Source organism: Eulemur rufifrons, chromosome 20 (assembly GCF_041146395.1).
Source record: "Eulemur rufifrons isolate Redbay chromosome 20, OSU_ERuf_1, whole genome shotgun sequence".
Classification (NCBI taxonomy): Eukaryota; Metazoa; Chordata; class Mammalia; order Primates; family Lemuridae; genus Eulemur; species Eulemur rufifrons.
Genome location: NC_091002.1, coordinates 11,785,507 through 11,801,924, shown reverse-complemented (window position 1 = coordinate 11,801,924; position 16,418 = coordinate 11,785,507). Strand labels below are relative to the sequence as shown.

Genomic DNA, 16,418 nt, shown 5'->3' with positions numbered 1-16,418 from the left:
CAAACGTATCTTGCTCTTACTTTGTAAACCTTTATCTTGTTCTTGCTCTGTAAATCTATCTTGTCCTTCCTCAACAAACTTCATTTCACGCTAAAAAAAAAAATGTAATATATATTCATGGAAAACTCAAACATCACAGAAAGGTAGTAAAATAAAAAGGGACGGCCTCTTCCTACTCCCGCTTATCTGGACGATAACCACTGTTAAGTGTCTTGTTTCTTTATTTTTTTAAAGGGCACATACCAGCTTACATTTGTATATTCTGTTTTTCAACGATGAAATAAACATCCATAAACCCACCCCAGCTTCAGAACTGGAATATTTCCAGTGTTGTTTTTTGGCCTCTACGTTCCGTATCCCCACCGTGCCCTGCTGCCTCCCTCAGAGAGCGGCATTGGCTGGGCTTAGTGTTAATTATTCCCTTGCTTTGCTCTATAGTTATGCTATGTACGTATGCATCGCCAAACAACATACTTTTTAGTTTTCTTTATTTTTGAACTTTTTAATAAAGTTTTTTCTAGTTATATTGTTGCTTTGTTTATTCAGTTATGTATTTCTGAGGTTTATGTACATTGTGGCATGTGGCAGTAGTTCCAGTAGTCTTTGGTCTATTATATTCTGTGAATATACCACAACTTATTTTTCCATTTTTTTATTGATGGACATTTAGATGGCTTCCAGGCTATTTGTTTTTATGATAACTATACCTATGTACATTCTTGTATGTGTTTCAATATCTACTTTTTAAGTTTTCTCTATGGTGATGTGGTTATCTAGGAGTGGAATTCATGAATTGTAGAATAGAAGAATGTTCTTCTTTACAAGATAAGGCCTGTTTTCCAAAGTGGTTGCACCACTTGTATTTCTGCCAGCAGTGTGTAGAGTTCCCATTCATCTACATTCTTGGCAACACTTTTTATTTTCAGATTTTTATGTTTTTATGAGTCACGTGAGTGAAAATGGGATCTCTTATTTTACGTTTCTCAGATTACTAATAAGGTTTAAAATTTTTCCATGTATTTATTGGCCATTTTTATTTCATCTGTGAAATGCTTACTGATGTCTTTTGTCATTTTGTCATTGTTGATTTATCTTCTTTTATTTACATTAGTTCTTTGTTTAGTCTGAATACTGGTCCTATTTTGGTTATGTTTTTAGCAAATTTCTTCCAATGTGTGGTTTATATTTTCACTTTCTCTATAGTGTCTTTTTTTTTTTTTTTTGAGACAGAGTCTCACTCTGTTGCCCAGGCTAGAGTGAGTGCCGTGGCGTCAAGCTAGCTCACAGCAACCTCAAACTCCTGGGCTCAAGCGATCCTCCTGTCTCAGCCTCCCGAGTAGCTGGGACTACAGGCATGCACCACCATGCCCGGCTAATTTTTTTCTGTATATATTTTTAGCTGTCCATATAATTTCTTTCTATTTTTAGTAAAGATGGGGTCTCGCTCTTGCTCAGGCTGGTCTCGAACTCCTGAGCTCAAACGATCCGCCCACCTCGGCCTCCCAGAGTGCTAGGATTACAGGCGTGAGCCACCACGCCCGGCCTATAGTGTCTTTTGATGAACAGAAATTCTTAATTTTGATATTCTCTATTATCATTTTTGTGGTTAGGGTTTTATGGAATTTTTAAAAATCTCAGCTACATAGGGATAAAAATATTACCTTGTATTTATCTTACAAGGATTTTTTTCAGTTTTGCTTTGCACATTTAAGTATTTCATCCATCTGGAATTGATTCTTCTTTATAGTGTGAGGTAGAGATCCAATTTCATTCCCCCCCCAACCCATAGATAACTGTTTTGTCTCAGGTCTCATTTACTGAATCCATTTTTCCTTTATTGATCTGAAATGCCACTTCTTCTCATATATGCTATTTCCCAGATGTTCAAGGCTTTATTTTGACACTTCTTATTTATTTATTTATTTATTTATTTTTGGGACACATTCTTACTCTGTCACCTGGGCTATAGTACAGTGGCATCATCATAGCTCACTGCAACCTCAAATTCCTGGGCTCAAGCGGTCCTCCTGTCTCAGCTTCCCGAGTAGCTGGGACTATAGGCATGTGCCACCATGCCCGGCTAATTTTTTTCAATTTTTAGTACAGGTGGGGTCTTGCTCTTGCTCAGGCTAGTCACAAACTCCTGACCTCAAATGTTCCTCCTGCCTCGGCCTCGCAGACAGCTAGGTTTGTGCTTCTTATCTTGATTCATCAGCTCTGTCTTTCATCAGTTTAACTCTCTTTAGTCGGTTCTTTAAAACTTCTTCCATTGGGATTTTTAATTCAGCAATTATACTTTTTGCTTCTGAAAGTTCAAATTTATACTTTTCAAGCATATTTTATAATTTCTAATAATGTCTTGTTGCTTGCTCATTTTTTAAATTCTCATCTTTTATTCTTTTAAAATGTTCACAAATTGCAATTCTGAATTTTTTTCTGATTATCTGAAATCCTTGGGGGATTCTAAATTTATTGTTTCTGAGACTCTCATACATAAAGCTTTATTCTCTTTGATGTTTGGTGAATTTTGATTTTGAGTTCCTAGATGGCTAATCTTAATCTGCAGAAAATCTGGATGTCTAGATTGATGAAGTTTCACCAGGACAACATTTGCATTTGTTTCTTCCACCACTTAGGGAGTTCTACATAACTCCTGGGATCTTGGTCATTTTGCCACTGACAGTGGTAACATTGGATTTACCTTTAAAATAGCCCCATTTCACTGCTATGGTTTCTGCTCACTTTTGAGGGGGGCATATGGGTCTCTTGGAGGTTTCTTTTACTCCTTGTGAGCCTCAAATTGCAACCAATGTTTTTATATAGGATCTAATTCTTATGGCTGGAGGGTATTTTGTCTCTCATACAGTCAGAAGCAGGAGGACCTGTATTTTGCTTTTCAACTAAGGAAATATCCAGAGTATATTTCCTTTTAGCACACTAGATATATATCATCCTTCTAAAAGACTATGTAATAATTTTTCCATATAGTGTTAGAGTTCTAAATATATTATTCATGGCCTACTTCCTTTTTTAGCTTAATAATTATTCTTTCTTTTAATTATACATCTTTGTTCCCCCTTTTCATTTGTTTGCTTCTTTGGTATTTATCCCTTTAGTTGGCTTACTGAATTCCAGATTTTTTTTTTTTTTCTAATATACACTCTGCAGTGCGGGGGTGGGGGGGGGCTTAAATTTACACCTTGACTCCTAGCTTTATTCTCTATGTCAACAGTTTTGGAATTTTGTTGCTCCATTATGGGACATTTTCTTTGAATATTTAGCTCAGAGATAAAAGTTAAAATGTCAGAAACTTCCTCAAGTTCATTCGTTCGTTCGTTCGTTCGTTAGTTCCTTCCTTTGGTTTGTCATCATCATTCTCATTGTCACCTAGATTTATACCCTTTAATTTTCTTTCACTCCCATATGCAGCTGATTATAAGATCTTGCCTGTCATTCTGTAGCATTTCTCTTATTTATCTGTTCATCTTCTTTCCACCAGCAAATGCTTCATGCCCTCATTCCTAAATTGCCATAACTTTTCCATAGCTGTTTTCTTCTTCACTCTAATTTCTCCCATGGATAACTACTAGACTTATATTTCTAGTTATGTTTTTAATCACAATAAGCTATTTTATGTAACGTATAGTTACTCAGTTTGTCAATATTTGATCAAAAGTTCTAAACCTAAGGTCTAAGGCTCACTGGCAGCTGTCTCTTTTAGAAGGTCTGCATTTCTTCTTACCGTTTTCCTTCTTCACTTGGTGCCCTGCACAGCCTGCTGTAGTCAGCTTCTTTTCCTCCACATAGAACTTTCCTATTACCAGTCAGTGCTTCCTCCCCTGAATCCCTTCCTGTCTTCCCTCAGCCACTGCATGTCTATTGCCTTTTTGAACGACTCTCCTGTAACTGTAAGCCTAGTGAGGTAACAGTTTATTCTTCATACCTTTCAGAGAGAGTTTATTTGCTTATGTACATTGTAATTATGTAATTATGTACATTGTAATTATGTTTTGCTTATGTACATTGTAATTATTTTGTGTAATTTGTGTATGTTTTGTCTCTCCAAGCAAATTATAAATTTTTAGAGGATGCAAATTGCCTCCTGATTTTTTTAATCCTTTGTGTTTAATACAAGGTTCAGTGTTAAGCAGTGCTCAGGAAATTCTGTTGCACGTTACTAGAAAGACACCTTGAGTAGACTTTTAGAAGTCTGGGTAGAGTTTGCACCTTCCTTGCCACCACATTAACCATTTGTGTGGGTGAGAATTGAGTTCACTATATATGTGTGCTTGACTGGAGGTAGAAATAGAAGTTTAAAATAAATTACTTCCATATAATTTGGCATTCTTTTCTAAATCAGTTTAATTGGATGTCAGTAGACAAAGTAGAGGATATAAAGTTTCAGATCTTGAGTAACATATAATTCAATTATAGTAATTTGTGCACACATATCCTTCAAACGGAAAACATTGTTCCATTTTTGTTGCTATTATTATTATTTGTTTCTTTTTCTTTAGAAATTTGGGCTAGAAACTTAAGTCTCATAAAAATTAATACTTTCCTGTAATAAATAATATATTTCTTTCTGTCTGAAGATCTTGGTTCGAAGAAGCAGCAGCCCTGCTGAATTGGATTTGAAAGATGATTTACAGCAGATGCAAGGAAAATGTGGGGAAAGACAAAAGAGTAAGTTCCAGGAAATGTGGTCTGTGTTCATCTAACTACAGTGTGGTTGTGTTTTGTTTTCTTTTTACTTTCTAATTTGAGTGATATGCTATCAATTGAAGAAAGATGGTTGTGAAATGGGACATTTTTAACCCTGAAATCCCAGGATTGATGAAAGGTTAATCCATACATACAATAAAACAGTTTCACTCAGTTACTTGTACCTGTGAGGCCTGTCTTTCTACCTCTGTGGCTTTGTGCAGGTAACAAACACAATAGATGCTAATGGCTTGGGTGAGCAGACAGACCCAGAAGAAAAAATTATCTTCCCCAGAAAGTTCCCACAGGCTAAGAGCAAAAAGCTTCAGAAGTACATAGATGTCAATGGGATAAGTACTTTAAAATTTGATTGGAATCCTGAGAAATATTATCATATGTGTAAAATATAGCCTCAGTACTCTGCTTTCCCGAAGTCAGGTGCCAGGCCACCTCCTTCTCAGAGTAGCATAGTAAACACTTCTTCTTGATGGGGGCAGAGGAGCTTTCCTCATGCTCCACCTTCACCCTAGTGGCTTGGAGTTCTGTGGAAGATGACGTTTAGGGCCCCACAGATTGGTCATCTGGTTACTGAGACAACTTTCGGTTCTTCACAAATGAATAGCAGGCAGCAGATTGGAAACAGTGAGGCTGGGAGACTGTCAGCAGCAGATACAGAGAGAGCCGGAAGGGTAGGCAGACAGAAAGGGTAGACACATAAAATTGTTAGGAAGTAGACAGGAGACTTTGGGGAGCAGAATTGCCTAAGTTTTTTATGTAAGACTTGATAGCTTAGCCTCATTATATTACGACATATTAGAACTTACTATTGTTTAAAGGGGAGAATTTCTGTTACGGAAAATCTTTTGTATTAGACACCTCATCCCCAAATGACCCTGAATGAGTCACCCTGGGTTAGGTCTACAGCATCTTTAGACTCTGCTAGCTGGCAGAATAAACTTGTGTTTGTGATGGAATCACTTATTACCTTCCTCTACTCACTCTCATTCTGTCTCAGAAAACTTTAGGACTTGGTATAATCTTTTGAGTATATGGGATACTGAGTGAAGACACTTTGAAAAGAATGCCACTTGAGTGGTATAGAATGGTGCTTGTAATGACTATTAAAGCCCTGTACTTGGAAGATTTATTTTGTTGACCACATGGGTACTTTTTGAGCCCCTATCTAGTTCTAGGGGTTCTGCCCAAGCCCCTGAATGATTCCTGCTGTGTCAGCTGTTTAAGTCTTTAATTATTAATACTTGCATATCAGTAATTGTGAATATTCTGATTTTCAGCTATTTGTTATCTCAAACTTTGCTTCCTCCATCGCACCAGGTGAAAGTACCAGCAGTGACATAGGTCTGGGCTATAACAACGAGGCAGAGCTATCCGTGAGCCCATGGCAGACCTGTGAGGAAGACCAAGAGCTGAATACTCCCACAGATGTTGTGGCTGACTCTGATGCTCGCCATTGGTTACAGCTGAGTCCCACTGATGCTTCAAACTTAACAGGTAATTGCATATTTGAAAAAGAGGCACCAGTCCCAACAGCTGGGAGATCCCAGTGTTTCCTAGTTATAAGAACTCTAGGGATCTTTTGGCACAATGTGATGGAAGTGCCACCTCCAGTTACATTTGTGTGGCATCCCTGACTAGCTGTTCATGATCAGTCGTGAATTCTTGGAGTCCTGTATGTAAAACGTTCTAAAACAGTTACGGAAAGAAGTATGCCATGCTCATGACCACTGTGTACCATGGGAGGAAGTAATGGTATTCATGTCAAGCCTTTGCCATCCCTGATTGAATTTGCTCTACTCTAGAAAGATTGAAGAGTAATTTTTTCCAACTTACATGTGTCATAAATCCAGGATAGCTCAAGGGATTTAGAGAGCTTATTGATTACTATTTTTAAAAATTTTCCTTAGAAAGTATTTGATATAGATGACATAAGTTGTGACATTTACAGTGTGTAAGTTATGGGGCACAGTAACAAAATGAATACCAGTGAGTCTACTACCCAACTTAAGAACTAGAACAGCACCCAAACCAGTGAAGTCTCCTAGAGGCCCTTCTCAATTCCCTTCTCTTCTCCTGTCACCGTAGCCTAAATTTATTTTTATACTAATTCTCTTGATTTCTTTAAAGTTTTAGCATGTGTGTATGTCCTTGAACAATATGTCATTTAGTTTTGTTCCTAAACTTTAAAATAAAGTGATGTCATACTCTGTATTTTTTTGCAACTTTTTTACCCTCAGTATTATGTTTCTAAGATTCATGCATAGACTACAGAGCCAAACTTTTTGGGTCTGCATCTAGGCTCTGCCAAGAAATTGCTGGATTGGGTGCCCTTGAGCTAGTTACTTAGTTTCTGTCGTTTAATTTCTTTACTTGTAAAATGGGGATAATTAAAGTCTCTACCTCATAAGGTTGATGGAAGAGCAAATGAGTGAACATCTAAGTCAGGTACACAGAACAGTGTGTGTGGAAGTGCTCTGCAATTTTACATGTTCACATGTACATACATACACATGCCCACACACGTTGTGTGACCCTGGGTAAGTGAACCTCACAGAGGCTCAGCTTCCTCACTCAGCACTTATGACCAGGACACCAAGTAGGAGTTGGGTTTTGTTTTGCTTTGCTTTGTCAAGTGCCAGGAGAGACTAATGCTCTCAGGAACTCAATGTGGGAAATGCTGACCAGAGCCGAGACCTTCCTGGCTGCCACATTCATGCTCACACACAGATATCTTGTATGAAAATAATCACCACCGCAAAGTAAAAACATGGCACATGTTAAGTAGAGTGCTATCAAAAAGCTAAAAATTACTTTAAAATTATAAAGATTAAAATTTTAACACAAGTAATTTTTTTTTACTAAGCAAACGTTAGTTTTTTCTATGATATAAAATTTAACAAAATCTCTGATATTTTGGGAAATTTTCAATGGAGTAACATTAATACAAAATTAACATATAAAAGTGGTATTGGATAAAATTTTTGCAGACTAATGATTTTGACTACTTATACTATAAGTTTATATAGGATTTAACAGTTTACAAAGAACTTTGAGGCATCCTCTTTGATTCTGTATGGTGAGCAGGCGAAGTCTTAGCATTTCTGTTTCAGAGATAGGAAACTAAGACCCTGAGAAATTGTGTTAATCAGGCTAAAGAGTAAGCTCCAGAGATGGAACTGGCTTCCAGAGTGTTTTGACTCCACTTGCAGTGCTATGTCTACTTTTTCCCACTACTTTGCTGTTAAAATTACAACTGTAAAGCCCTTTGAACTACTTGGGAATCGTCACAGATTATCCGAGAGAAACTCATCATTGTGGTACTATAGAAGACAATACTGAATCTTCAGTAAGTTGAATTTACTTAAACATGAACTAATTTTAATTATTTTTATTGAAAGGAAAGAAAATTAAGTGATTACTTCTTTTGTCTGTCCTTTGGAAAGATTAGTTTTGATCCCATTTCAGAGTATGGGATCAAGTTGGACAGCTCAATTTAATAAACTTGTGTGAGGTAATTTTATATGATGCACTCTATATTGTGATTAACTCCTCCAAATACTTAGCTCTTCTTTGAAATACTAATGGAGAATCAGTACACTCAGTTCAATAGTTCATCTTGTCATCTGTGAAAAGGACAAACTGTAATATGATAAGGCTTAAGGATTATCACAGTTCTGAATTTAACTTTTTGTTCTTAAGAGAACAATTTCTTCATAAATGTACAAAATAAAACTTATATTAGCCTGATCTTTAGGACATGCAAAGAGAAACAATTTGAGCATATCTTTGTTTCTCCTTGAATCATTCTACTAATTATCAAACGCTTAGAATAATAAATTACTTCTAAAATCTTAAATTCCTTCATCACTGGCAAGGTAACAGTTTACTTTTATATTTGCTTTCTCATTTAAATCATATCATGTTTGTTGAAAATAACAGCTAAATTTATTGTGCATTGTTTTGAAATGTGCCTGGGATTTGTTCTAATCAGATGTGGTAAGGCACAGAGACATGGAAATGACTGTCGCGAAGGAAGCAGTTTGTTATACTTACGGGTCCCTAAAAACAGGGGGCACATGGGGAAGCACCAGGGTCAAACAGGAGGCAGAAGAAACAAAACATGGGTAACAGCCTTTATTGTCACTTTTACTAGAAAAGCAAGGCAAGGCAGAGTAAGCAGATTTAGGAATACTGCTGTGAATAATTTTAGTGGGATCTGGAGCATAGGGACTGTCCCTAGTAGCATGGTACCTGGCCCTGGGTTGATTAGGGTGGAGGATATCCGATTGGTGTGTTAAAGCTACATAAAGGAGGTAGCTGGAGGGAATGAACTTGGGATTTGTCGGTTTGTGTATGAAAGGCATGCTTCCTGGTGAGTTGTCTGCTATCTGTAGCTAACCCTGGAAGGGGCAGTCCCTCTCTGATGAGCAAAGCATTAAGATACTAGAGCATTAAGAATACAGAAAATAAGAAAATATAGTTAATACATAAATTCAGTTCTGTTGGGATAGTGATTTTGGGGAGGGGGATATTTATGACTCTACAGTTAAGAATTGGTATTGCCACTTACCTCATCCCATATTTAGCAAATAAGCTTATGATCTAGAAATACTGATTTAGATGCTATGAGAAATAAAAAGATGCATAGGTCATAGTCACTATAGTCTTAAGAGCTTACAAAGAGGACAGACGATAAGACATTTTTGCTGATAGTCACAAATAATGTGATAAGTGCTATAAGATGTACTTAAAGGAAGTTATAATCACAGAGATAGACAAATACAATAATGGCATAGACTATAAAGTACAGAACTGAATGCACACAGAGATGGAATCATGATATATATGATAGAGATGGCTTTCCAGATCTGGCAAGGAAAGAATTGTTCAACAAATCCCCATGGGACAAGTATTTAGCCATGTGGAAAAAAAAGGAAACAGAATTCCTACCTCACACCATGCCCAAAGTCAATTCCAGAGGGAGGAAATATATAAATATGAAAAGGAAAATCTAAAACCTTTTGGAAGGAAATATCTTCTGAAAAAAAAAATGTCTATGATCTTAGGTAGGGAAGATTTTCTTAAATGAGGGAAAAAAAGCTAATCATAAGAAAAGTATTAATCATTCAATCTTAGCAAAATTAAAACTTTCTCCTTATTACCAGAGAAACTTTAAAATTTCTGTGGTTTAGCAGAACACCAAAGCGTAAAAGTTGGCTTTGGTGCTCTCTCCTTTCCAGGTTCCTGTCAACTCAGTGATAAGTTTTAAGATAAGGGTTAGTAAGAAATCTTATCCTTCTTATTGGTTTAGATGGGAGGACCCAAGGTCTTCTATTGAAAGATAAAATCCGGGCGGGGAGGCTTGTTATCTGCTGTGTTCACAGCTGATTCTTGGCTCCAGGAATGGTACATGATGAGAGAGAAGCATTTGGTAAATACTTGAATCAATGAAGAAATATACTTTAAGCTGCAGGCTATTATTTTACATAGCTAAAAATAGCAATTAAATTTTAACTTTTCAAAAATAAGAAATGTGTAAGAGAGTTTCAAAGTGTCTTTTGTTTAGTATATTTATCACAGCCCTGCATCTAAATGTTATAGAAATTCTTTACCACTTCTACTTTAAATTATAGCTGTGAATGTGAGTTACACCTCCTGTTACCTGCCACTAAAATTGTTTTTGCAGGAATGATTTGTTAGCATTCTCTGCCATCACACTCATTTTGGCATTTTTACTGGCATTTGATCTGTTTTGAAGTCATGAAATATTATGAAGAAAAACAACAATGGTAGTTACCGTGGCAGTGGTAGCTCACCTTCTAAAATCTTTACCGTGAACAATGAATGTCCTTGGAAAGCAGACAAGAAAGGAGTCAGGCCACAGTGTTGGGCAGCAGAACTTCAAACTGCTGCTTCTCACTTTGATCATTGATGTACAGGCCTGAATTTTCTGGCCCTAGAATTAAGATGTTTCAATCAAGCCTCTGAGTTTGTTTAGTTCTTAAAGGAAAATTTCATTTTCAGAGACAGAGGCTATGTTTCTTCAGCATTCTACCAAGCCTGTATAAAACTGTGGCCATACGAAATAGCCATTGGGTCATTAGTGCCTGTTTTGTCAATTACAAAGACATGTTTCATGGCTAAATGCATTCCATATTTTCAAGTTCTAAACTTTTAGATTTCTCTGTAAAAATCATGTATGTGTTTAGAGAAGGATGGCACAATTTTGTTTGTAAGAGTTCCCACTTTAATAAAAAAAATCTTAAACACCTCTATAGCGATACTAGGCTAGCATACTAGCTTGTTAATGAAAAAGAAAATAAATATTTGGTAGTTTTAGGGTGAACATGAAATGTTCTGAAATCTGTCAAATCCCCATTTCTAATTAAGTGCTCCTTCACTAAGGAACCATCCACATGTAAAATGTCAGCATCTGTTCTGTTACTTATGCCATGAGCGGAATAATTTTGGGCAAAAACATTCAACTCATTACCTTTTTTTCCCACAATAATATTGAGGAAACTCAAAAACATTCAACTCATTACCTTTTTTTCCCACAGTAATATTGAGGAAACTCATACAGGCATTTCAGAAACTTCTAAAGGAGTCAGTGTATTTTGATAATGTGATGGAGGATGTCAGCATTTTTCACTGACAATGAAATTTTTTCATTGAGGCATGCATTTTTCTGAGTGCAAAGCAATATTGAAACAGATTTTCCACATGGGATCCTTTCATACCTGAGGATGTACTAGTTGGGAGGTAGGAAGGAGGTGCAGGTGATGATGTAATGGGCCTACATTTACGTGGAGTGGTTACTCAAAGCTCCAGTGTGATTGGAATGCTGGGGGCTAATCTCTTATTTTGAATGGCTGCACTTTGGGGATGGAGGTTGGGGATGGGACAAAGCTATAAATTATCTAATCCCATTACTCCCCCCCCCACCCCCTGCCAAGGGATTAAAGACACCATGACATTCTTTATGAGAGAAATAAATGCCATATTATATTGCTTGTTCACCTGGGGCTTATGTTGATTCATAAGCATTCATTAACGTGTCTGCGTACCTTCTCAGACTAACGGATGCTTGATACTGCATTTACTTTACACATTTAACATGAGGAGGATGAGTGTCTCTTCTGATGCCTTATGTGAGGCACAGAATCCAGAATGTCCATAATTAGGCATTTTGCCCTCTGTCTTCCAGGCACAGTCTGTAGGAATTCCAATTTGGATTGTATCTGCACATTTTAGTGTGTCTCCTCAATTGAGTGTGTGGGAACTACAGAAGTAGTGTTTTCCTCTAAGAAGGAACAGTGCGTCTGTGTTTGGGAAGGCCTTTCCTTGATACTGTGGGCCATCACTATTAAATCCTTTATTTCAGTGTCATGGGATCTTTCCATCACTAAGATATTAATAATAAGGTGATGGCAGCCGTGTTTGGATCTGCCCTGGCTCCTTTTTGGATTCATTCCTTTTTGCCTCTTGTTGCCCTTGTCATTCCTCTACTTGAGTTTCTCAGATCTAGAGATTGTGCTTCAGTTTCTTTGATTAGGCCTTAAAAACACCAACAACATACATAGTCAAGATGATACTCAGTGGGGTTGATAAGTGCCTAGAAACTAGACAGTCTTTATTTGTATGGGGTGAGGAATAGAACTTTGTGAATAATTATATTAATAATATACTGTGCTCTATTCAAAAAATTAGGAAATTAATATCAGAATAACATAAAGTTAATTTTAAAAAGGAAACTTATAAAGCTGAGGGCATACATGCATATATTAGAAAGCAAATAAACAATAGAGAAGATAGCCGAAAACCATTTTTTAAAAACAATAATAAAAATAGACAGACAAAATTGATCAAGGAAAAAATATTGGGAGTGAAAAAAGGAACAACTACAAAAACAAAAACAATATAAATTTAAATTGTTTTAAAAACAATATAAATATAAATTTATAAATTCAAATAAATTTATAAAAATAAAGGATAACCTCTAGTTTTACTGAACCTTCAAATAAAAGAGAAACTTTATCTTTTCCATCCCATTACATAGAAAGAGAAAGCTCTCTAATTTCTGTCTACCTTGTGTAACCTTGATAACAAAACCAGACAAGGTCAGTATGAAAAAAGCAAAATTAGAAGCCATCTCACTTGTAAGCATATAAGCCAAAAATCCTACATAAAGCGTTAGCAAATGAAATTCAAGAACATTGGAAAAACAGCGTACATCAGGACTAAGAGAATTTCATTCCATGAACGCAAATGTGGAAGAAAAAAAAAAATCTGTGGGAAAGATATCAGACAGATCCCAGTTGAGGAACATTCTATAAAATATTAATATCTGACCAGTATTCCTTAAAACTGTCAAGGTCACCAAAAACACAGAAAGTCTGAGAAACTGTCAGAGGCAAAAGGAGGCTACGAAGACATGGCAACTATTTGTTATGTGATACCCTGGATGGGATCCTGGAACAGAAAAAAAATTTGACAAAACCTAAGGAAATATGAATAAAGTGTGGACTATGTAATGTTTCAGTATTGATTTATTAATTGTAACAAATATTCCATATGAATGTACGATGTTAATAATAGGGGAAACTAGGTATGGAGTATATGGGAACTCTGTACTGTCTTAGCAATTTTTTATAAATCCAAAACTATTTTAAAAAATAAAGTTTATTTTTAAAAAAGTAATTCAGGGAAAAACTGTCAAATGGAAAATAAATGCATTAAAGCCAGACATAAAAATTATAAAATAAGAAAATAAAATAAGTGGCTTTTCCAGTTGGGTATCGGACAGAGGTGGGGGCTGGGGGGAAGGGATGGGTGTATACCTACTTGATGAGTGCGATGCGCACTGCCTGGGGAATGGACACGCTTGAAGTTCTGACTGGGGAGGATGGGGTGGGGGGAGGGGATGGGTGCATACCTACATGATGAGTGCGATGTGCACTGTCTAGGGAATGGACACACTTGAAGCTCAGACTCTGGGGGATGGGAGGCATGGGCAATATATATAACCTGAACTTTTGTGCCCCCATAATGAGCTGAAATAAAACAAAAACAAAAATTCAAAAAAAAAAAAAAAAAAACAAGCTAAAGAAATGAGTGACAAAGGCATTAAAATAAATCCTGTTAATGCATATCCAGCTAAAAGTAGCCCTATTTTTCTCCAAACTCCACCTAAGCCACATTGGAAGGATTTATGTTATTAATAATTAAGACATAAATCCACAAGGACAAAGATGGCAGGAGAAAGACAGTAGCAACCAACTTTTTGAAGTTGCAGAACAGGTGGCATGTAGTAAATAAATTGGCAGACCCGAAAATATTGAATCTTTTGTCAGTTGTAGGGAAAGCTAAGAAGCAGCCTGACTAAAATTATTGCAGGTTCACCAAAAAGGTTAAATATTGCCCATCTGAGGTAGGTACGGAAGTAAGAGGTAATGGTGGGGCTAAAAACAGGAAGACTGTAAGCGTGTGTAAGAACTGGTTCGAGCTCCATTGCCCTCCGCCCTTGGCTGCTGCTGCTTTGCTCCAGAAGGTGGAGAAAGTGAATTAGGGGATTTCTGGCTTGGAGTCACCAACACATGGCTGAGTGCAGAGATGCTGTCTTAAAAACAAAGGGACTAAATGAGAGTTTACATACTCTCTGAGCAGGAGAGAGTCTTTTGGGAAAGTCTTTGCCCGGGAATGAGTTCCTGAAAAAAAAAACAAAAAACATACATATAAATGAGGTTCTTCAAGAACATCTCGAAACTCACCTAAGACCGTACCTGCTTGCAGACTAAGCTTCCACTCAGCCCTGAGCTTGTAGAGCTGGCAAATAGGTTGTTGGAGAAATGAGTCTAGAATTGAAGAAAGAAATCCAGGCCAGAAATGGGCATGTAGAGATGTGAGTATATGGATAGCATTTAAATATGGATGACATTAAGTCTGTATGAGATTGAGAAGAGAGTGACAATAGGTAGAAAAGAGCCCTAGGGCCCTTTAATGTTTACAAATCTATGAGATCAAGAGGAACCAGCAAAAGAGAAAATTTTGAAATTTTTCCAGGTGAATATCATACCTGGGGTTCGAATGAATGAGGCATTTCAGAAAGAAGTCATGTTTACTTGAGTCAAATGCTTCTGAGGACTGAACACTGGGCACTGCATTAAGCGACATGGAGGTCATTGGTGGCCTACTCAAGCACATGCCAGTGGAGAGGAGGAGACAGAACACAGGGTGCTGAACCTCTGACGCTTGAGCACAGAGATAGAACTTTGGATGAAAGCTCCGGGTTGAGGACATGGAAACCAAAATGAAAAATCTGAGCTGCTGGAGGTTAGAGGAATATGCTTGGTCATGGAAGCCTATGGAGGCAGAATCGTGGAAAAAGAGCATAAGGAAGAAATCTTAAGTGCTGCAAGGAAGTCAAAAGGATGAAGAGTGTGAAAGTACAGTACAGTCTGTCACTGTTTATTATTATTTACATACTATAAAGTAAATTTTTTTTTGTTATAAATAATGCCCATGTGTTTTTGGCTGCTTTTCTGTTTTCTCTAAACATCTGAAGACTTATGATTTTAGGAAGCTCAAGATGTAATCAACCCAGTCTTCCCCAGCCTGTAGCCATTCTAAAGCATTGGTATCCAAAGAACAAAATTCCATAATTTAAATGTTATATGATAAAATAGATATGCCTATAAATCATTGAATTCTTCATTAACCATTTGTTTCAATGTATATTACTTTGTATTTCATAATTGGATATATATTACAAAGACATGCTTGTGCCTTGAATTCACTACCACACTCAGGGCTTTGCACTAGCCCTTCTCCCTGATTGGCTCTCCCGACAGAGTTATATAGCCCATTCGCTCACCATCCTCAGGTTTGATTCGCATGTCACTACATGCTTAACATCTTTAGTCATTAGAGAAATGCAAATGAAAACCTCAGATACTACTCCGTGCCTATTGGAATGGTTAAAATTTTTAAAACTGATAATACCAAGTGCTGGTGAGGATGTGGAGCTCTCGTACTTTGCTTGTAGGAGTGCAAACTGGAACAGCACTTTGGAAGACAGCTTGACAGTTTCTTTTCTTCAGTTAACGTTTGTTAAACATACATCTATGATACCACCCAGAAATCTCACTCTTAGGTATTTACCAAAGAGAAATGTAAATGTATGTTTACACAAAAACTTATACACAAATTTTTTTGGCAGCTTTATTCATAATTGTCAAAAGCAAGAACCAATCTAAATGTCCTTCAACCGGTGAATGGATAAACTATGCTAGATCTATAAAGTGGAATATTAATGAGCGGTAAGAAGGAACAGACTACTGATACACACAGCCATAGGATGAATTTCAAATGCATTTTGCTCAGTGAAAGAAACCTGACAGGCTACACGCTGCAGGGTTCCATGTAAATGACATTCTGGAAAAGGCAAAACTATAGGAACAGAAAACAAAGCAGTGGTTGCGAGGGGCTGAATATAGAGGGAGGGACTGATTCTAAAGGGACACTTTTTGGAGTGATAGGGCTCTCATATCTCAATTATGGTCGCAGTTTATGTTGAAAGTTACCTGAATGTATACATTCCTTAAAACCTAAAAGGGACAAAAATTTCTTGTATACAAGTTTTACCCCCAATAAACCTGACCTACCAATAGCAACTACTCTGGCACTGAGGCCTTCCC

At 36.9% G+C, this 16,418-nt stretch overlaps 1 protein-coding gene across 1 annotated transcript in view; it reads left to right on the top strand.

Annotated features, from left to right (window-relative positions):
• RALGAPA2 (Ral GTPase activating protein catalytic subunit alpha 2) overlaps positions 1 to 16,418 on the top strand; it is a 313,050-nt gene that overhangs the window by 112,210 nt on the left and 184,422 nt on the right. Inside the window, exons 19-20 of the mRNA XM_069495868.1 lie at positions 4,596 to 4,686; positions 6,040 to 6,216. Of these exons, the coding sequence (XP_069351969.1) occupies positions 4,596 to 4,686; positions 6,040 to 6,216 (268 nt within the window). The remainder of the gene's footprint in view (positions 1 to 4,595; positions 4,687 to 6,039; positions 6,217 to 16,418) is intronic.